General features: G+C 41.4%; 1 protein-coding gene across 3 annotated transcripts in view; it reads left to right on the forward strand.

Annotated features, from left to right (window-relative positions):
* Positions 1-18,728, forward strand: part of DCAF12 (DDB1 and CUL4 associated factor 12) — a 32,037-nt gene extending 13,309 nt beyond the window's left edge. For all 3 annotated transcript variants that reach the window (XM_054582909.1, XM_054582910.1, XM_054582911.1), the window contains 7 exons: positions 4,336-4,542; positions 5,598-5,658; positions 10,453-10,646; positions 11,692-11,757; positions 14,078-14,240; positions 15,087-15,265; positions 15,990-18,728. In XM_054582909.1, the coding sequence (XP_054438884.1) occupies positions 4,336-4,542; positions 5,598-5,658; positions 10,453-10,646; positions 11,692-11,757; positions 14,078-14,240; positions 15,087-15,265; positions 15,990-16,148 (1,029 nt within the window). In that variant the 3' untranslated portion in view covers positions 16,149-18,728. The remainder of the gene's footprint in view (positions 1-4,335; positions 4,543-5,597; positions 5,659-10,452; positions 10,647-11,691; positions 11,758-14,077; positions 14,241-15,086; positions 15,266-15,989) is intronic.
* Positions 18,729-21,768: the final 3,040 nt, after the last annotated feature.

Below are 21,768 nucleotides of genomic sequence, written 5' to 3' on the forward strand. Positions count from 1 at the left end.
TTGAAGAAGGAAAAGGGCTCTATCCTTCACATGGTGCTTTGTCATTCGTATGCAAGGATGAGGTGAGATTGGGTGTAAACTTTTGGTTTTCTAGGCCCTCACAGACCCAGCTGTTTTCAATTTTTCCATCCCCCTTCTATCAGATATTTTTCATTCAGTGTAGTTTTTCTTTACCCTGCAAAACTAAAACAACATGAGAATAGTATATTACTATTAGCTATTACTTGTTAAGCACCTATTCTGAGCTAAGCCCTGTGCTAGACACTTTATATCTTATTTTATCTCTTAGCAACCCTATGAGATAGATAATAATACTCAAATTTTATAGATCGCAAGATTCAAAAAGGTTAAATGACTTGCCTAAGACCACATAGCTAACAGGTAACCAGTTTGAAGTAAAAAACTAGATCTTTTCCAACTCCAAAGCTGCAAAGATTGGGCTTTAGACTTTCTTGGATGTTAATAGATGAAACCTTACTTTCTCACCTTTTCTGGATGGCAAAAGGGAGAGTGGCAAAGGAATTGACTAAAATAATTCTTAAAAGTTTTAGCCAGCCTTCAGATTTTACAGGAGAAGCTCAGATCTTTGCAGGTTGCAGGTCACTTTACTATTGTGTCCTAGCAAACTCATTGCCCTTAGTGTGCAAAGCTAATTCTCTTCACATCAGAGGTTCTCAAACTTCAGCGGACAAGGAGATCTTAGGAAAATCCAGATTCTGATTTAGATCTATGGCAGGGCCTGAGATGAGAGAGAGAGTGAGAGCGAGAGAGCGCGCATGCATGTGCAGATTCTCCAGGTTATTATAATTCCCAGTTTGGGAATTACTGGTCTAGCAGCTAACATGTTATGGATGCGTTGTCCCACACAACACAAAGGTGTAAGTGGACAGTTAACTTTGCTTCATTAAACATTTGTTTGTTAGACATATTTATTTAAATGGGTAAGAAACTTATTTTTTTTTTTGGAAGGCCTAGTTCACAAACCTCAGGAATAGACAGTATCTCTGGATCTCAGAAGGAAATGACTTGGAATTGGAAAACCACTAAGGAAGCAAGGATGACCATACTTCCTCTCTTCTGTTTTATTTTCTCTGTGGAACAGCTTTGGTAGAGAATGGCAACCCAGACAATCTACTGCCACCAGCCAGCTCCACATTTCTGAGAGAATTTGAATGATGTAGTCTAATCTAGCCTTCACTGGTTCTTCCTGACCCAGGAGGCCACCCCTGGACAGTGCTGTGATCTGGAGATCACAGCTACAGGGTCCCACTCTGAGTGGAGGGATTCAAGAGCTTCCTAACAACACTGGACAGACCTCCTGAAAGGTGGCTACTGCGTGTGCTTACTATGTAGCTTTGCATTGTCAGGGCAGGATTTTAGACCTAAATACCATATTTTGCGGTGTATAATGTACACCCATGTTTTGGGCCCAAAGTTTCAGGAAAAAGATCTTCAGTTTTCATTCTTTAATTCAACTTTTTATTATATTTTGAAACAAAACCAATTATCATATTCCAGGGTATTATTTTGTATATAGCTGTGGTTACTGTTTTCTAGAGTTACGCTTTGCTTTTAAAGATTTTATTTATTTGTTTAGAGGGAAGGGAGGATAGGGAGAAAGGGAGAGAAACATCAATGTGTGGTTGCCTCCCCTGTGCCCCCTGCTAGGGATGTGGTCTGCATCCCAGGCATGTGCCTTGACTGGGAATCAAACCAGTGACCCTTTGGTTTGCAGACCAGTACTCAATCCACGGAGGCACAGCAGCCAGGGCTAGAGTTACACTTTTAAGGCATATGCATAAATAAAAGAATTAAAAACTTTTATAGATACAGAATTAGTACTACCCATGTATAATGAGCACCTTTATTTTTCCCTCAAAAATTTGGGCAAAAAAGTATCTATTATATATGTCAAAATACAGTAGATAAATCCCCTGCTTTTAGAATTGGGAGGGCCTTATTAGCTTAATAGAGAAGAGAGACTAGATATTAAATCAGTATGATACAGACTAAGTTTTGGGTAGAGGACTATCCTGGGAACCTACAAGAGAGAGGACCTTAACGAGCGTGAACGTTTAAGTCTGACCTGAATCACAACAGATAAATACATGTTGGCCAGGTAAAGAAAAAAGTAGAAGAAAACATATCTGGCACTGTGAACAGTGTGAGCATGAAACAAAATAAATATATTTCATTAAAGATTTTTGTATGAATAATAATTAACGAGCAGTTATTTCTAGAGGATAAGGTCCATGGCAGAATGGGAAGTTAGAGAGATAGGGAGGGGTCAGATTGAGGAGAATCTTTTTTTTCCAGTTCTTACTTGAGGATATCCTTAGTGATTTTTTTTTTTTTTTTTTTAGCGAGAGGGAGGGAAACATTCATGTAAGAGAGAAACATTGATTGGTTGCCTCCTGTACGCACCCCAACTAGGAATGGAACCTGCGACCTAGGTATGTGCCCTGACCGGGAATCGGACTCTCAGACCTTTTTTGGTGTATGGGACGATGCTCCAACCAAGTGAGCCACCCGGCCAGGGCAAGATTGATGAGAATTTTGATGCCATGCTAAGGAGCTTGGATTTAGGTAAAGGGGAAGCATTGGATTTTTTTTTTAGTTGACATGGGAGGATTCCCATTTTTATGAAGATGACTGATAGTGTGGAGAAGAGATTTGATGGTGGCCTTGTCTGGAAGCACAGAGACTATTTGCAGTTGTCCAGAGGAGAGGAGAGTGAGAATGGAGAAGAGGAGCCAACTGTAAGAATATTTAGGAGAAAGAGTTGGCACGACTGGATTGGGTGATAGAATGAAGGAGAAAAAGAAGTCTAGGATAAATTCCAGGCTTGGGTGACTGGGTGGATTGTGGCATTAGATGAAATGAGCAATTTGGGGGGGAGGAAGATGGTTTCCTTTGGACACATTTAGTTTAAAATGCCTGTAGGACACATCAGCAATGGTGCAGGTCAGGTAGGGGTTTTACCTTAAGGGCTTACATTACAGAATGGGGGTGGTTGTTCCCCCCCACCTCCTTTGTAAAAATTTGTCCTCAGTCCTCTCTGCCTGGCACTCTTGTTCCAGCTCTTCCCGCTTTCCTATATATATATATATATATAGGAAAATATATATATATATTTTGAACTTTTTTTCATCCTCACCTGAGGATATGTTCATTGATGTTAGAGAGAGGAGAAGGGAGAAAGAGGGAGAGAAACACTTACGTGAGAGAGAAACATCAACCAGTCGCCTCACATTTGAGTCCCGACCAGGGACCGAACCTGCAGCCTAGGCATGTGCCCTGATGGGGACTCAAACTTATGACCCTTTGGTTTACAGGACAATGCTCTGACCACCTGAGCCATGCTGGCCAGGGCTTCTTTTTATATTGAAGTTTAAGGCTTATCCAGTTTCTCCTTTCACAAATCTTCTGTGCAAGCAGTGGGTTACTTTATACCAAGATTTGACATGATTTGGCTTTGCCACAAGAATTGCTGATAAGATATTAAATCAACTTCCTAAACTATTAAGGTATATGAGGGCAGGGATTATTTCTTTCTTATTCATAGTTACATTCCTAGCACCTAGAATAGTACTTGGCATTTAGTTGGTGCTGAATAAAGGAGTGAGTCATTAAATCACATACAGTGTTGAATAGTAGTCTCTGAAATGCCCTTTCTCTGAGACTGACCTTCTCCGTAAAACATTTCTCTGAGTTGGATCTTGGAGAGTGAAAGAGGTTAGATTGGTAAAGGAGTGGAGAAGAGCATTTCAGGCAGAAGCAGCAACATGAGCAAAGGCATGGAGGCATAGAACAGAATGGCGTGTGTGCGATAGAGATAAGCAGTGAGATATCGCTCTTACCTTGTCATGTGTCTCAGGTCATTCCAGCAAATGTAGTAACATTTATAGGTACGTTTAATAGTGGTTGTGATTTGTTCTAGGAATCGTGTTCTGTTCGTAAGTTTCTATGCATGTATAGATAAGAATTTGATATCTAAAATATGCCCAAACTGGCAGAAAACCTTTAGTTAGTTTATTCAGGTCCATAGTCTAATGCAAGTCATCTTTGAAGCTGTCCTTTGAATCCCAAGCAAAATTTACTGCATTCTAATCTGTGTTCATGTAGCATATTATACTAATCTCTGTTATATTTTCTTATTTTCACGTTTCACTTGACTAGTTGCCCTGCCCATGCCTTTAATAATTTCCAGTATCTAGCACATAGTAGGCATTATTAATTAAATGTTTGATGGTTAATAAAGTGAATGGATGTTTGTACTCAGAGTCAGCCACATTGAAGACAAAGTATTTAGTTCATGTCTCTTTTCTCTTACAGCTCTTTGTAGTGGATGTTCAGACAAGCCAGATAACCAAGATTCCCATTCTGAAGGACCGGGAGCCTGGAGGTATAACCCAGCAGGGCTGTGGTATCCATGCTATTGAGCTGAATCCTTCTAGAACACTGTTAGCCACTGGTGGAGACAACCCCAACAGTCTTGCCATCTACCGGCTGCCTACACTGGATCCTGTGTGTGTAGGAGATGTAAGTTTCTCCAGTAATTGTAGTTAGTGATACCCTTGTTTTTCAGTAGAACTGGGTAGGTCACCTGGACCCTCTACCCACCACCCCTCTGGGAAGGGATAGTTTCCTCTAGATTTCTGCTGACTCTAGGAGTATGGGGTGAGGTGTGGGGGTAGAGATTTCAGAAATGGGGACTGGTATCCCCATAGGGAATATCAGGTACATTGGCAGAGAGTATTTGTTTGATGAAGGGGCAAGCAGCTCATCTCAGGGGCCAGCAGTTGGTTAGTGTTTAAGTCTGGTTTTTCCTACTACCCATAGTCAGAGAGCAAAGTTTATTAAATCACTTACTCAGTAACTATTTATTGAGCCTTCTGTGTCCAGGCATTATTTTAGACACTTGGAGCCCAGCAGTGGATAAAACAGACAAAGCCTCTATCCTCTTGAAGCCTGCATTCTAGTGAAGGGAGACAATATATAAACCAATAAATAAATAACCAGCAGTATGTCAGAGTTGGTAAGTGCCAAGGAGAAGAGAAAAGGCAGGCTAAAGCAATAGAAAGTATGTGGAGAATGCTATTTCAGAAGATAGCTTCACTGATAGGAATGACATTTGAGCAAGGAGACTTAAAGGAAATGAGGGTGCAAACAATGTTGATGTCTCGAAGAAGAGAGTTCTAGACAGAAGGAACAGCAAAGAGGTCAGTTATAGCTGTTATTCCAGGAAGCAAGGGAGAGCATATGACAAGGTTGGAGGGATTAAAGGAGGGTGATTGTATGTAGAAGCCCCAAATAAGACATCTAGAGATAGAAGCCAGTGATGTATGTCTACCACACATGCTTATTTTCCACAGGAATGCCAGTTTCATTCCAGCTTTAAGCTCCTTAAGACAGAAGTTAAAGATTGTGGGATCATGCCCTATGTGTTGAAATCACCAGAGATCGGCATTGTAATTTTTACAAAGATAGTTTCAGCCAGACTTGTGTGCTTTTCAAGAGTGTGCATTGTAATCCTTATTTTACTAATTTCCTTTTTTTTCCCCCCTTTCTGTATCTGTCACTCTTTCCTCTCCTAGGATGGGCACAAGGACTGGATCTTTTCCATTGCATGGATCAATGACACTATGGCTGTATCTGGTAAAATTGCCTTTTTGTAGGGAGGTTTGGTGTGGCGGGGAGGGAGGGAAGCTAGGAATTCAAAGGGGATAGTAATGTGCATGAAAATAGCCCAGTAAACAGACAACCAGGGGTGAGGAGATCTTGTTTGTAATATTGTCTTTCTCTGATTTACCGGGTGACTTTGAATAAGTCATTTCCCCTGTGTATTCCTGATCTAGAAAATGGAGGTACTGCCATACTTCACTTACTATTCATACTCTGCTTTGTTCCAAAAAACATATGAGATGACTTATTAGCCTAACATCTTTGTGGGCATTAAAATAATGGTTGTTAACATGTTTGAAAGTTTTGATTGCTTTATAAAGTATTAAGAGAAATTATCATCTGTACAACTAAGTATATAACATTAAGTTTCTTACTGATAAAAGAAGCTGTACACTATTTTTTTCCCCAGTGGTAGAATAGTCAGAAAAAAATATATAGAAATGATTGTAGAGAAAATAACCTAGAGATACACAGATGCTTTCTGGATACCCACAATAGCCTAGGAGGTAGGCTCAGAGTGCAAACCATTTTTACTGGGTACTCATATGTAAAAATAGAACCCCCCATTCCAGATTCCCAAATAAAAATAATTTTACTGCTAAAATAAGCACTTTACATATGTTATCTTATATAATCCTCTGAAAAGTACCACAGGGTTTGCATTATTAGCCTTATTTCACAAATAAGAAAATTTAGATTCTGACAGGTTATTACTATAACTTGCCAAGGCCAATTGTGAGAGATAGAGTCAGGATCTGATTCCAGGTCTGACTTCAAAGCCCATACTTAGAGCTGTTACTAATAAAGCTAGGGGAACCTAGATATTTCTTCCTTGTACCTTTTTTTTTTTTTTAAAGATTTTATTTATTATAGAGAGGGGGGAAGGGAGGGAGGAAAGGAAACATCAGTTGATTGTCCCTCACTTGTCCCCAGCTGGGCACCTGGACCATAACGCAGCATGTGTTCTGACTGGGAATCAAACCAGCGACCCCTTCGTTCGCAGGCAGATGCTCAGTCCACTGAGCCACACTAGCCAGGGCTCTTCTTTGGATTCTTTGCAAGGCAGTAGTAGAAAGCATCCAGGAAGAAAAATGAATCTAATGAACGAGCATATACTAAGCAGTGGTTGAGAAGTTTTCAGATTCCCTTTAATTTGTTTCCCCAAGGAATGAGAGGGTAGAGGCTGTCACGTCACCCCTAAAGACACTGTTTGCATGTCAGTAACCTGCACTAAATTTGGTTGTTGGAAGCCAGGACTGGTCTTTGCTGGAATCTTCCCATCTCTTCTGTCAGATATCCTGCCAGTGTCCTAGGTTTTCAAGCTGGTAACTCCCAAATGTATGTTTCCCAAACTGTAACAGCAGGTCTTAAGCACACTGCCTCTGATATTAGAGTCCTGAATTTGAATCCTGGTCCTACCACTTATTGGCACCATGATTTTGAGGAAGTTACTTAAACTTTTTGAGACAGATTTGTGTTTCCTCATTTACATGGATAATAATATATACTTTAGAGGGTCACTGAGAAGGTTCAGTGAGACAACGCATAGTGGCTACCATATTGAAAATGCTCAGTACTTATAAACCAGTGCTAATGTTCAGGCTTGATGATGAGCATCAATCCCTGAATATTCCACCTTAAAATCTGTATATTTAAACTTACCGTCGCCTTTTCAAGACTCCCCTCCACCATATTAACATGTATCGGTGAGTGCTCCCTCCTTTCACCCAGCTGCACAGACAGAGAACTAAGACTTGTCTTAGGCTCGTTAGTCTCCTTAGAGTACCAAGCCATGTCGATACTGTTTTCTAAAATATCTCTGTATCCACCAGTTTCTTGAGTGCTCATACATCTGGAGTTACCCAAGTAGCCTTATACAAAGTCTGTCTGGAAAAAGTCCCGCCATTGTTATTATAACGAAAATGGTTTGTGTGACATCTCCGTAACCTGGCAGCCAAGGAGAAAGAACTGGAAGGTGTAGTGTAAACAATGACAACTTCACTGTACTAGTCAGTGGGGGAGGTAGATGCCATTGAGTGTGGCCATCTCATTCAAAATGAGCAAGTAAAACAACGAATTTGCATTAAATTTTGCCTTTAAGCTTGAACGTTACTCCACAGAAACTATTCAGGTGATTCAGGATGATGCAATGAGTGCAGCGCAAATAAAAGTGTGGCAGAAGTGCTTCAAAGATGGTCAAGAATCTGTTGAAAGTGATCCATGTTATGGAAGGCCTGCAACAGGCAGAACACTTGAGAATGTTGAACTCTGTATGGACTGCAGTCAACAAAGACTGGCACCTGACAGTGCAAGAACTAGAAGCTGATCTGGGGATTCCAAAAACTACTGTGGCTGAGATTTTTACACAGGATCTTGGCATGAAACGTGTCATGACAAAATTTGTTCTGTGGCTTCTGCTGCCAGAGCAAAAGGAACGTTGTGCTGCAGTTGCTAATGACTTCATTCAGACTGAAACCAGTGAACCAGATTTCCTCAAGAAGGGCATAACTGGAGATGAATTGTGGGTCTACAGCTATGGTCCGGAAACAGAGGCCTAGTCATCCCATTGGAAGTGGCCTGGTTCCCCACGTCTGAAGGCACAGCAAAGTCATAGCAAGATCAAGACCATGTTAACTGTGTTTTTTGATTGGGAAGGTGCCTACTTTGAAGGGGATGGAGGCATCCTTGTCCTGTGTACAATGTCTCTTATATCTTGTATCTTCTTCAATAAGTGTCTTTCATAGTACATGGCTGGATACTTTCTGGACATACCTTCTGTATTTTCTTTCTGCTTTTAGTTTTGTCTCCTCGAACTTAATCTTCATGTTGCTACAAAATTCTTTAATTTTTTTCTTATTGTAAAAGTAATACACATAAGAAATTTTTTTAATCCTCACCTGAGGATATATTTATTGATTTTAGAGAGACAGGAAGAGAGAGATTCCCATACATGCCCCGAGTGGGGATTGAACTTACAGTCCAGGTACATGCCCTGACTGGGAACTGAACCTGCCACCTTTTGGTGTACGGGATGAGGCTCTGACCAACTGAGCTACTCAGCCAGGACAAATTTTTAAATACAGATAAATAAAAAAGGAAATATGAATTACCCACAATATGTCTACCTAGAGGTAATCACTGTTAACATTTTGAAATATATCTTGCTAGTCTTTTTTTTTAGTACGTATTTTTTTAGTTGGTTAAAATGGGATCATATGGAGGAATGGATATATGGATAGATGTATGATACATCAAGTATAAATAAAATGATAGAATATAGCTATAAGTATACAAATTGTAAAAATCATTTTAGGATGCTTGAAGTTTTTCAAAAAATTTGTACAGTCTTATTTTTAAAATTTTCACAATAAGCCCTTTGTAGTTCTCCAGATGTGCCCTCTCTCTGGCCTTTTCTAGATTTCATACATGATGAATCCTCTGCTTTGAATCCCTACCCACAGTCCTCTTGATTCACACAAATTGGATATTTCTGCCATGTTAGATAATTCTTATTAAAGCATTTAGGAGATTTAAATGTAGAAAGGGCAAAGGAGAGTTGGCACATAACTTTACTGGAAAGGAATTTTAAAACCCTGGTTTTTTTTAGTGGTTCTTGATATTCTGTTTTACAACTATACTATAGCTATATTGGACATACAGATTGTCTTGAATAAACATCTTTGTATATGGGTCTTACGACAGAGCAAAGTGCTTCATTGTTGTTTGCTAAGAAAAACAATCTTCTTAAGCATTTAGTTTTATGTAGAATAGTCATTCTTAATAAAAGAATTGTAGCCCCTCTGGGTCCATGGAAAGCCTTCAATAAGTCCACGAATCTCCTTGAAAGTAAATGTACAATGTGGTATTTTTTGTATGTGTGTTTTTCTAGAGAAATTCCTAAGTCTCTCAAAGGGCTACAAGACTCAGAAAAGGTTAAGTACCAACTGATGTAAAGTGAAGATTCACAAACCCTACTGCCCAGTAGAAATCACCTGCGTGTGCATGCCCAAGTGACCTAAGGATCTGGCTTGGAAAATTACTGAGCTTTATCAAACTCTTTGAAAAATTGCACCAACCATGTTACGCTTAAAAGATATATATAGCCCTGACTGGTATGGCTCAGTGGGTTGAGCACTGGCCTGAGAATTGAAATGTCCCTCGTTTGATTCCAGTCAGCGTATATGCCTAAGTTGCAAGCCAGGTCCTCAGTTGGGGGCAGCCAGTTGATATACAATGATGTTTCTTTCCCTCTCTTTCTCCCTTCCCCTCTCTAAAAGTAAATAAGTAAAATAAATATATATATATATATATATATATATATATATATATATATATATACACTTTTTTTCTTCACTGGAGGATACATTTTTATTGATTTTAAAGACAGGAAGGGAAAGAGAAACATCAATCAGTTGCCTCCTGTATACATCCTTACTGGGGATCAAACCTGTGACCTTGGTATGTGCCCAGACTGGGTATTGAACCCACAAACTTTTGGTGTATGAGATGACGCTCCAACCAACTGAGACACCCAGCCAGGTTTTAAAGGTTATATTTTAACTCCTACACCTTAGTTGAATCATCTCCTTGGTGTAGCTATTAAAATGCATACATCTCTTTGTTTTGGGGTGGGCCACCTGACCAAGCTTCAGCATATATGAGGATGATGCACAAAGAGCTAGACTGAAAAAGCCTACTTTAGCTTCTGTGGGACTGTCCTATGGAGAGTTGGGTATGTCTGACATTTGTGGTCTCCTTGACCTGCAGGCTCACGTGATGGTTCTATGGGACTTTGGGAGGTGACAGACGATGTGTTGACCAGGAGTGATTCAAGGCACAATGTGTCACAGGTCCCTGTGTATGCTCACATCACTCACAAGGCCTTAAAGGACATCCCCAAGGAAGACACAAACCCTGACAACTGCAAGGTCCGTGCTCTGGCCTTCAACAACAAGAACAAGGTATGAGTTTACCAAAGCTTTAGGTTCCCTGAAGCCTATTATTCTGGTTACAACTTATTGGCTTATGTCTTAGAAGAGGCACTTCCCTTCTCCTACCCTAAGTCAGTGCTTGCTGCATAGCTCGGTTCTGAGCCCACAGAGTACCTCTGGAAGACTAAGGGATGTTGATAATAAATTATAACAAGTTAAAAAAACCCATCCTTTGTATAGAGCTCTGCCGTATTTCTCTGGATGGCCCATATTTGTGAGCCAGCCTTTCATAGCCTCCCCAGGACCATTCTGATCTGACCGTCTCTTATTTGCATATGGCTTTGCAGGAGCTCTATTTTGGTTGTTATTTTCATATATGTCTCTGAAAGCAATCACTTATTTTCTCTGGTATTCAGTTTATTTTTATTTTTCACTGTCTTTACTCAACACGGCCGCCAGATCTTATCTAATCATTGAGTTAGATCTTCTGCAACTGGGGTATTAAGTAGTGTTGAGATGGAGACCCAGAGTCAAAAGATGAAAAAGGCTTCTTCCAAATCTGAATCAGGCCACAATTTGAAGGGTAGTTCCCTTTGCCTTTAATCTCCCTTCGATGTTTATGGCTTAGGGGTAGACTTACCTCTCCTAACTTAGACCCCCCCCCCCCCCCCCCTTATAGAAGCTATTACACTGAGACTTACAAAATTATGCTTCGTCTGGGAACAGAGCCTTTTTTTTTCTTTTTTTTTTTTTAAGTGTACTTTGTTCTTTCAATGAGGATGTCATGGGAATGATTGCATAGTAAGGGCTTTTTGAACCATGGGTATCTATGTCATTGTTAGAAACTGACCTTCTTGGATTCTCTCAAGAAGCAGTATCAATTTAATAAGCTGTCCAGCTGCATTCCATAAGGTTGATTTGATAATGAGATGATGCTCTCTGGCACCCCTGCTGGAATCATCATGGGTTAGGAATGAAGAATGGGAGAACCTGAACTTCAAGGTTTTCCCCTGCTTACTGTTGTATATTAGTTGCTACAAATTGGAATATAACCTGTTTTTCATTGCTCTTGTAGGAACTGGGAGCAGTGTCTCTGGATGGCTACTTTCATCTCTGGAAGGCTGAAAATACACTGTCTAAGGTGTGATAAATGTAACTTAGTAGTTTTACTTAAAAATTCACCTTATGGTTAAAGTATGTTACTTGTCCCTGAGCCTTTTCCTTTTTGTCTAAAGCATCAGTGCTGCAAGGGTCTGGGCATGTGACTCCATGATGCGTGAAATCCTGAGTCTGGCATACCTGTCTTAAAGGTCTTCAGCTCTGCCCTGGCTGGTGTGGCTCAGTGGATTGCATGCCGGCCTGCAAACTGAAAGGTCACCAGTTCGATTCCCAGTCAGGGCACATGCTTGGGTTGTGGGCCAGGTCCAGTTGAGGGCATCTGAGAGCCAACTGATTGAGGTTTCTCTTGCACATTGATGTTTCTCTCCCTCCGTTCTCCTCTCTCTAAAAAAATAAATAAATAGTATCTTTTAAAAAAAATTTTTTTTAGCCCTAGCCAGGTAGCTAACTTAGAGCATAGTCCTGCTATGCCAAGGTTGTGGGTTCAGTCCTCAGGGAACATACAAGAAGCAACCAGTGAATGTATAAATAAATGGAACAGTGAATCAGTCTCTCTCTTTTTCTCTCTCACATCAATAAACAAACATTTTTATTTAAAAGTCTTGCCCTGGCTGGTGTGGCTCAGTGGATTGAGTATTGTCCTGTGAACTGAAAGGTCACCAGTCTGACTCCCTGTCAGGACACGTGCCTGGGTTATGGGCCAGGTCTCCAGTTGGGGACGTGTGAGAGGCAACCGATTAATGTTTCTCTCCCACATGGATGTTTCCCTCCCTCTCTTCTCTTTCCCTCCTCCCTCTCTGAAAATAAATAAATCTTTCTTTAAAAAAAATTTTTTTTGTCTTTAACTTTTTTTAAATATTTTATTTATTTTTAGAGAGAGGGGAAAAACGGAGGGAGAAAGAGGAAGAGAAACATCAATGTGTGGTTGCCTCTTTCACTCCTCCCACTGGGAATTGAACCAGCAGCCCTTTGGTTCACAGGTTGGCACTCAGTCCACTGAGCCACACCAGCCACGGCAAAAAAACTCCAAGTCTTTAAAAGAGTTGTGCCCTCCTTGGGACACACCCACTCAAAATCTTTTCAAGTGAATTTTCTTTCTTCTCTACTCTTAAGAGTCCCCATGAGACTTGCAGCCAGGGGAGCAATGGGCAGCAGCATCCCATCCTGGGCTAATCTCCAAGGCCCCCTTTTCTCTGACTTCCATTGAGCTGACAGCAGCCTTGCCTTGGCTCACTTCTTTCCCGTAATGTTTCTAGACAGCCAAAGCAACCCTGGCTAGGCTTGCTCCTGTTGCTTCTTCTATCCTAAGCCCTTCCTGTTTCATTGTCCCCAGCTTTAATAAATGTACTCTCAAAAATAAAAAAAAATATTTTTAAAGGCTTTAAAAGAGATCAGAGGGGGCACTCCTTTCCCATTGCAAGGGCTTGCTAAGAGGCTCCTTTAATAAGCAGTCCTTCAATACACAATGCATTTAAACATTTGCTTATAGATTGTTGACTCTGCCATGTTGTGAGTGCAGGAAAACCTGAATGTTAGAAACCACTGGCAACTGAAGATCAATTAAAGTAAGATTAATCATCTCTGAAATAATAACTGCAATGAGAATATGGATTTAATATATAATATTTATAAGCAACTTTTGCATAAAATGAAGGCTATCTGTAGATCATTTGTCCTCTCATCCTAGAGACCTTTGCTACTTGTTAGTTCTGTGATAAACTCTGAAGAGTTATCAGAGCGTCAGGAATTATTTCTTTATATCACGGTAGCCTTTGAACTCCACTTGCTTGGTGCCTTACATGCAGTAGGCACCCACTGAGAATTGGCAGAATGGGAAGGATCCAGGGTTAAGAATGAGATTGCTTGGGTTGAACCAATCCCACGAGTGTGCTCTCTGTAGTGTACAACCCCCGTACAACTGGGGAGTTAGGCTGAGGGTAGCTAGAATTGAGTCCCTTTGACTGAAGAGCAGTGAGAAAGGTGGTGGCTCTTCCTGGCTGATAAACAGAGTGGGACCTTGGTTGTAGTGCCCTGGGGTTATCCTGGGAGACAACCTGTGGGTTTTAGCCTTTCTCTCTGCTTCTGATTATTTAATTCCAGCTTAACCGTTTCCACTAATCAGTCCTATTCAGTACATAGATCTTACTATTACAATCACCCTCTCTTTCTCTTACATACCTAGTTGTGGAGCAGGGTGTTATTTCCTTAATTGGGGCTTGTCTTTTTGTCTCTGACTTTGTGTCCTTGTATATGAGAGAAAGCCCAGAGATAGGTATCCAAGAAATGCCCTGCCCTATGCTTTCTGGTAATGCCACGAATGCATCTCTTTTTTCTGTTTTCAGCTCCTCTCCACCAAATTGCCATATTGCCGTGAGAATGTGTGTCTTGCCTATGGTAGTGAATGGTCCGTATATGCTGTGGGCTCCCAAGCTCATGTGTCCTTCTTGGATCCACGGCAGCCATCATACAACATCAAGTCCGTTTGCTCCAGGGAACGAGGGAGTGGTAAGAGTCTCCGTGTTTTGGGTTTGTTTGTTTTCAGTTATAGTTAAGATGCTCACATTTTGGAATAGAATGATGCATTTGATGAGAATAGTAAAGGAACAAATAAATAGACTTTGCTGGGATGATAGCTGCAATTAACAGTTTAGAGAGATTTTGGTCACTATTACAGAAGTAGGTTTTATCCCTCTTAAGGAAATACTGATGCTACAAATGTTATTCCACAGCTTTTATGTTATTCCAAGAAACATCTTCACATTCCATACACTTATTTGACCCACAGATGCATTTTCCCTATGACTCAGAGTGGTTAGGTTACTTGTTTTGAATTTATACTGTGAGAGAGAGTGCTTTGGGTGCTTCAGTTCTAGGCTGTTTGCCACCCTTATAACACGATACCAGATAAAGATCTCTTGCAGTGCCTCAGTAGTGGTTTTAGATCAAATACAAGGAAGTATTTGTCAATGTAATGATTTGTAAATATGCATATCACCCTCAGTTTCAGTATAGGTTGGGAACCTATAATGGAGAAAAGCTTAGAGTTACGAATAGTGACTCCAGAGTGAGTCTAGGGGAGGAAAGGAGGTTCAGGGCTCCCTTACGGTCTTAGGCCAAAACCGCCTTGGGTATCACAGGTGTCTGGCCTTTCTCTGAGGTTTATGGGAAGCTTCCTGTTAGGTATATTGATGGCATTATGGCATCAGAGTTCTCTGGCTTTTGCATGAGTTATGCCTGCTATGGGAAAGGTACATGGGGCTACCATGTGAACCTGGTGTCAGAGAAATTGCAGCTAGCAGACTGTCAAGTGCATGCTCCCCCTGCTCATTGCTCTTTACTTTTCTCTCTCAGGGATCCGGTCAGTGAGCTTCTATGAGCACATCATTACTGTGGGCACAGGGCAAGGCTCCCTGCTATTCTATGACATCCGATCTCAGAGATTCCTGGAAGAGAGGCTCTCAGCTTGTTATGGGTCCAAGCCCAGACTAGCAGGAGAGAATCTCAAACTAACTACTGGCAAAGGCTGGCTGGTGAGTAAGCCCCTGCCCAGCATGCTTTGTGGACAGTGACAGAAAAATTGTCTTTGCTGTATACCCACCCACTCCCACTGACATACCACTACCTGCATACTTTTTCACTAGTGAGAGGCACTCCTTGGACCAGAGGCACCTTTCGCTTGATTTTGCTTCTGTGTTGGCGTATCTGTGGGAAAACAGACCCAGTAAGACACACTAGTTAACTTAGGGTTTCACCCCAGGTAATAATAGAGCAGGAAGCAGAAGGAACCTCCCGCTGAAGCTGCCAGTGAATTATTTAAGAGTTTGATTCCAGCTGTCCTAAGAAGACCTTTGGTTTGTATAGCACTTCTTCAGCCTGCTTAGTTGCTCCCTAATGTTCTGCTGGAATGAGGCCCCTAGCCCTGGCTGGGTAGGTCAGTTGATTAAAGTGTCATCCTAATGTGCCAAGGTTGCAGGTTTAATCCCCAGTCAGGGCATGTACAAGAAGCAACCAGTGAATGCATAAATAAGTGAAACAACAAATCATTGTTTCTCTCTGTATTTCTCTAAAATCAATAAAACAAAAAACAAAAAAATGAGGCCCCTATTCACATTAGCATCAATCTGCTGACATCAGGTTATAGGTACAAGACCCTCTTCTCTTAAAAAGACCAGAAAGTATTCCTGTCCCTTCCTTCCCCCTTTCTTGTCAACCAAGGCCTAAAGGTACTAACAGTCTCTCTCTCTCTTTCCATAGAATCATGATGAAACCTGGAGGAATTACTTTTCGGACATTGATTTCTTCCCCAATGCTGTTTACACCCACTGCTACGACTCATCCGGAACAAAACTCTTCGTGGCAGGAGGTCCCCTACCTTCAGGGCTCCATGGAAACTATGCTGGGCTCTGGAGTTAATGACAACTAACTCTCTCCCAAAATGCAGAGATTCACACTAACTTCCATCCTCCGTTTCCTTGTTTTTCTTTTGATTTTTTCCAGTTGTGTGAGGCCCTCATATTTTAGTGGGAACACCAGAGTTTGCCTATGGTTTAGGCTCTTGACAGAAAGAAGTTCTATATAGAAATCTGAAGGTTTTGTTTGTTTTTTACCTTTTTTCCCTTTTGGTAATCAGAATTTTACTATGTTTTTTTCTTTCTGGCTTCTCAACCAAATGTTTTTAATTCCTATTTGTATTTGGGGTTTTGGTTTTTTTTTTTCAAGTGACACACACTTTCCTCTCTCTGATTTCTTTAGGCTGACATAGTCATTCTCACCCTTACTTCACTCTCAAGAGGTAGGGCTCCTTTACAATTATGTGGTTGCTGTCAGACTTTCTGTGAAAGTTTGGGGGCTGTGTGTGCATGTGTGCGTGTGTGAACTTGTGTACCTGTAAGTACTTTGTGTTACTGAAATTACCTGGAGTAAGGATTACTTGTAATTAAAATATTTATAAAAGAAACAACTTTATCCACAGAGTCCAGCTTTGGGACTAGTCTTTATCTTGTTTTTTAAAGTCTAATAACACTGATTATGGAAAGTAAAAACAGAAAGAAAAATCACCAGGAAAACCTTTTGAATTAGATTGCAGACTTCCTGGGGACTCTTGTGCCAGGATTCCAAAGTGATCCATCCCCTACCTGTCTTCCATCTGTGTATCCCCCAGGTGAGAACACTTCTGTTTATGTGTCACTTCTACTTCCCATCCACTTAGCCAGTGTCCAGTCCCCTAAAACACCAGTCTCCATCCATATACAGCTCTGGATGCTGTAGAAGGCTTGGTAGAACGTGGTAGAGAATCCCTACCCCAGCCTTCCTCACTCTCCCCTCAAACAAGACCTGATCTGGTATCTCAGGGGCCTGGAGCTGGGGGGCCTCAAGTAAACTAAGATTAACATACTCAGTTCCCTTGGCTGTGGGGAGAAACTTTTCCTTTGCCTTTTTTCTAGTCTCTGCAGTGGGTGTTGCTTTTGTTTTCTAAATTGGGTTCCGTCCAGGAGGGTGGGGTGAACAGGGGTTTTATCTGTGTGTAGTGAGTGCTTCATGTGTGGAACGTTTTGTTTTCTTAATATAGTGGGACTAGGGTTGAAGCCACCTCTCATGCTGTTGGCTCAGCCCTGGGATGGTGATGTGGTGGCCTGCAGCCACCAGCATTGTGCATGTTAAAAGCATTGATGTGATTAGTAATTTGTTCCTCCCTTGAACTGTCTAGTCTGAGGTTTGTAAACTTGCAAGCACTGACTGACCATGATGTCCAGTTATTCCTTGCTTTTTATGCATCATGTTGCAGATAACATCTGTTTCCACCGACAAATTCCTCTTCTGTTAGAAGCACATACTCTGCTTCTGTCAACATCCAGTTCTGAGGAGAGGAAAAGTCATACTTATTCCTGCACTCCAGGTTGTAAATTGCTCTCCTAAGCATCCCTCTCTTCCAGCTGTAAGTGAGAAGACTGAAGAGAATGTCTTGATCATGGGGGCTGGTGGGAAGGGAAATCAGCAAGTCACCACATCTTGGTGGTACAATACATGTACCACAGGTTCTAGAATTCTCATCTTCTAACCTAGAGAAATAGGTGCTATAAACAGGGAATTAAGCAAAATGCTGGATGCTGTAGATCTTTTGTCTTAATTTTTTTCTATTAAACTACAGGCGGTAGATTTCTTAGTTCTCACAGAACTTCTATCATTTTAAACCAACTTGTATATTAAAAAAAATCTTAAGTAGGATGTTTTGTTTTATACTGTTGCCAGATCCTCTTCTGTGATGGGTAGTGCATTTGAGTTTTTGTTTTCAAAAATGTAGCACTTGACTTTTTGCCAAGTAAAAAAATAAATACTATTCCAGTGCAAATGGTTTGAGTGAGTATGTATAGCCAAGATGCAGAGGAAAAAGGCCTTAAACAACTGGTTGGGGTGCTAGGATTGCTTAGAGCAGAAGGGAAACACAAGTGTTCCTTCGAGGTTAAAGGCAGGTGAAGTATGCCCTGGCTGGTGTGGCTCAGTGGATTGAGTGCTGGCCTGTGAACTGAAAGGTCGCTAGTTCCATTCCTGGTCGGGGCACATGCCTGAGTTGCTGGCCAGGTCCCCAGTTGGGGGTGTGCGAGGCAACCTTTTGATGTTTCCCTCCCTCCTTCCTAAAAATAAAATCTTTTTAAAAATATCTTTTAAAAAATTTTTAAAAGGCAAGTGAAGTGCAAACATTAAGACATGCTTGCTCTTGGTCCCCAGCCCTGGCCCAAGATAAGTTACTCTGGGGTCCAATTGAGGGTGGATATGTCTTCTGGAAGTACTGTGGTGCTTGAAAAAATATACAGGCTGAAGATGAGAGGGTGCTAGTCCTTGCTCTGAATTACTGTGGATTTGAGCAAACTTGACTAGCTCCTTAGATAAACCAGGGTTGGTGATGGGCCCTGTCTGCTTCAGTGGAGGGTATCCTGAGAAGAACTATGAAAGTGGATGCACAGTGCTCTGGGAACAGAGCCTTCTTTTTTTTTTCTTTTTTTTTTCTTCTTTTTTTTTTTAAGAGAAACATTGGTTGTCTCCCATGGGCATGAAACCCATATCCTACGTATATGTCCTGACCGGGAATCGAACCTGGCCACGCTTTTGGTGTACAGGATGACACTCCAACCAACTGAGCCACATGGCCAGGGCAGATCATTTTTTCGAGGTTGGAACCATAGCTGTCCTTTGTAACAGTGAGCATTGTGAATGATGCTCTTCCCAGAGCCTGTTTAGGACTGTAGCTGAAGAAAAGGCAAACTGCTAAATCATAGCATCCTCCTCACAGCCATATCTGGAAGATCCATCAGGGTAGGGTCCCAGAGCAAGGAAAGGCAGTACCTATTTCTCTGTCACATGGCACTTGTTCCTTTCCAGGGCAGGCTGGATACAACTGCCTTTTGCACCTGGCTTTAAGAGACTGGTTTCAAACATGAGTCACACAGGCACCTACCTATATGATTAAAGGCTGCAAAACAGGAAGGGGGAGGTGAATAAATAGAAGCAATTGAGAGGGCTACCTAGAGAAGAGTCACATCTGGGAAGGGACTGGTATTAGCCTTTGCCAAAATGAGGTTTTCCAAATCCCCAATCCATGGTGTTTGTGAAATGTTCATGATCAAATTATGTTGGGGAAATAACAGGTTAAAAACAAAGGCATGCTTCTTCACAACCTCAGGTTTTTGGTTACTATGGGATACATGTTCATGGAACATGATTAGAAAAAGGTGACGGTGTGTGGGGTGGGCTGGCCTGGGACTCTGGCCTCTGGAATTTTGGCCCTGCTCCCATTTTCCAGTCAGACTTTCCAGCAAAGTGTGTCTTACAGAAGGGCTTTGTGGATTTTATGGGGTCCCTCCCTTTCCTGCCAGCAGTCCCTACTCCCAGGCCATGAAAGAATTTCCTTGTTCTCCCTCAAGCCACATGCCTCAATCCATACGGCCTACCGGTTCCTCCCATCATCCTTTGGGTCCTTTTACAGAGGTTTTGGAATCTCATTTTTGCTCCAGGTTCCCTGTGTCAGCCACTCCAAGAGTTAATTAGTATTGATCTGGCCCTCAATGTTCCTAATAAAGTTGAAAACTCCCAGTCCAGGCCTCTCTGATCCAGTTGCCATTCAGAGAGTTCCTAAAACAGATACCCAGAAATAGGAAGTTGGGATGTCGAAACCCTTCGTTTAGCACTGGGGTTAATCTTGTAAGAACCTAGGACCCAAGTGTTTTGGGGTTTTTTTTCCAGTGGACTAGGAAACAATATTTTGGGGGGTTGGGGGGAGGAGAAAGAGGAAAGATCACTGTTACATGTTTTTAGGCATATTTCATGCTAGTGTGTTGAGTTGGATGGAAGCTTTGAGAGGGTAGAAACATGGGCTTCTAATTCTGAAACTACTGTAAAGACAAAAGAAAATTTGGGTTTCTGCCCTGGCTGGTGTGGCTCAGTGGATTGAGTGCCCCTCTGTGAATCAAAGGGTCACATGGGTTGGGTTCCCAGTTAGGGCAAGTGCCTGGGCCAGGTCCCCAGTAGGGGGCGTGTGAGAGGCAACCACATATTTAATGCTTCTCTTCCTCTTTTTCTCTCCCTGTCTAAAAATAAATAAATAAAATAAAATAAAAATTAAAAAATTGGGGTTTCTAAGCTTGGTTCTTCTGCCCTCACTTCAGCTACTCCAAAGAATAATCTAGAGAAATAAGTGTGAGAAATTCGTTTCTTCATTACCACTACATGTAGAGAGGGGGTATAAACTGAGCTCATGATGGGGTTGTAAGCTCTTAGGATTCAGCTCTCCAAGACAGAAGTGTGAGCTGTCCTCTTGAATTCCCCCTGGGTTGAGCCTCGCATCTGAACACTCTTGATTAGTGTATAATTGCAGAAATCAAAATTTTGAAAGGATAATATTAACTGAATGCAGAGTCACATGTTTACTGCATTTCTTGTTAAGCAGTAGTCGGAGCTATAATGAACATCCCTAGTGCAATGGACAAGAAGAAAACAAATGATTAACTTACCTTAAAGAAAATAAACTTGAACCCTGGCTGGGTAGCTCAGTTGGTTGGAGTGTTGCACCCATATGATGAAGTTGTGGGTTTGATCCTTGGTCAGGGAGCATACAAGAATCAACCAATGAATACATAAGTGAAACAACAAATTGACGTTTCTCTCTCTGAAATTAATAAAATAAGTAAACCACAAAGAAAAAGGAAAAATAAACTACCCTCACTCATAACGACTTTTTTCTTGGCTGGTGGCAGCCTGGACAGAGAATGAGTCTGTTCTCCAGGGCTAAGGCCATTTGCAGATTGCAGAAAACAGTATGGTGGGTATCAAGGCTGAGTTTTGGTGGTTTGGCCCCCACAATGTGTTGCTTCTTGAGAAACATCCCTCATCTTCACCGCCCCTACTCCCTGTGCCCTTCTTGGCCTTTCTGTTAAAATTATTCCAACCACCATTCTTCAGGTTCCATCATTAGATCTTTTTTTCTTATGGGGGGATTTTATATTACCTGATTAAAGATACTATCACTATTCCCTAAAAGGAGATATATGTCATCCCCCACCCCAGTGCCAACGATTCAAAGTAGGAACTAAAGGGGAGGATATGAGTTCAATCCTAGTTCTACCACTGTTACTTATGGCCATATGGCTTGGGATGAGTTTTTCTCTTCTCTGAACATGAGTTTTTTCATCTTACACACTGAGGAGTAGTTCAGATTAGGCATTAGATGATTTATGATTTCTTGGATCCTTGACCCCCTCTCCTCCTCAACTGTACTGGTACAGGGAAGTCTAAGAATTATAATAAATAAATCCTTTTCTCAAACAGTTTGTTCTCCATCCAGGTAAATATTCTAGCAGTTTGCTAAATTTTTGGTATGTCTTATTTTCCTCATGGCCTCCAATAAAACACTGGGAATTGTAGTGGGTTCAATAGTGTCCCCCAAAAGTTTGTATCCACCTGGAACCTCAATGTGATCTTATATGGAAATAGGGTATCTGCAGACATAGGTAAGGTAAGGGTTGAGAAGATTATACTGGGT

Source organism: Pteronotus mesoamericanus, unplaced genomic scaffold (assembly GCF_021234165.1).
Source record: "Pteronotus mesoamericanus isolate MK-2021 breed Mesoamerican mustached bat unplaced genomic scaffold, CSHL_Meso_final contig_73, whole genome shotgun sequence".
NCBI lineage: Eukaryota > Metazoa > Chordata > Mammalia > Chiroptera > Mormoopidae > Pteronotus > Pteronotus mesoamericanus.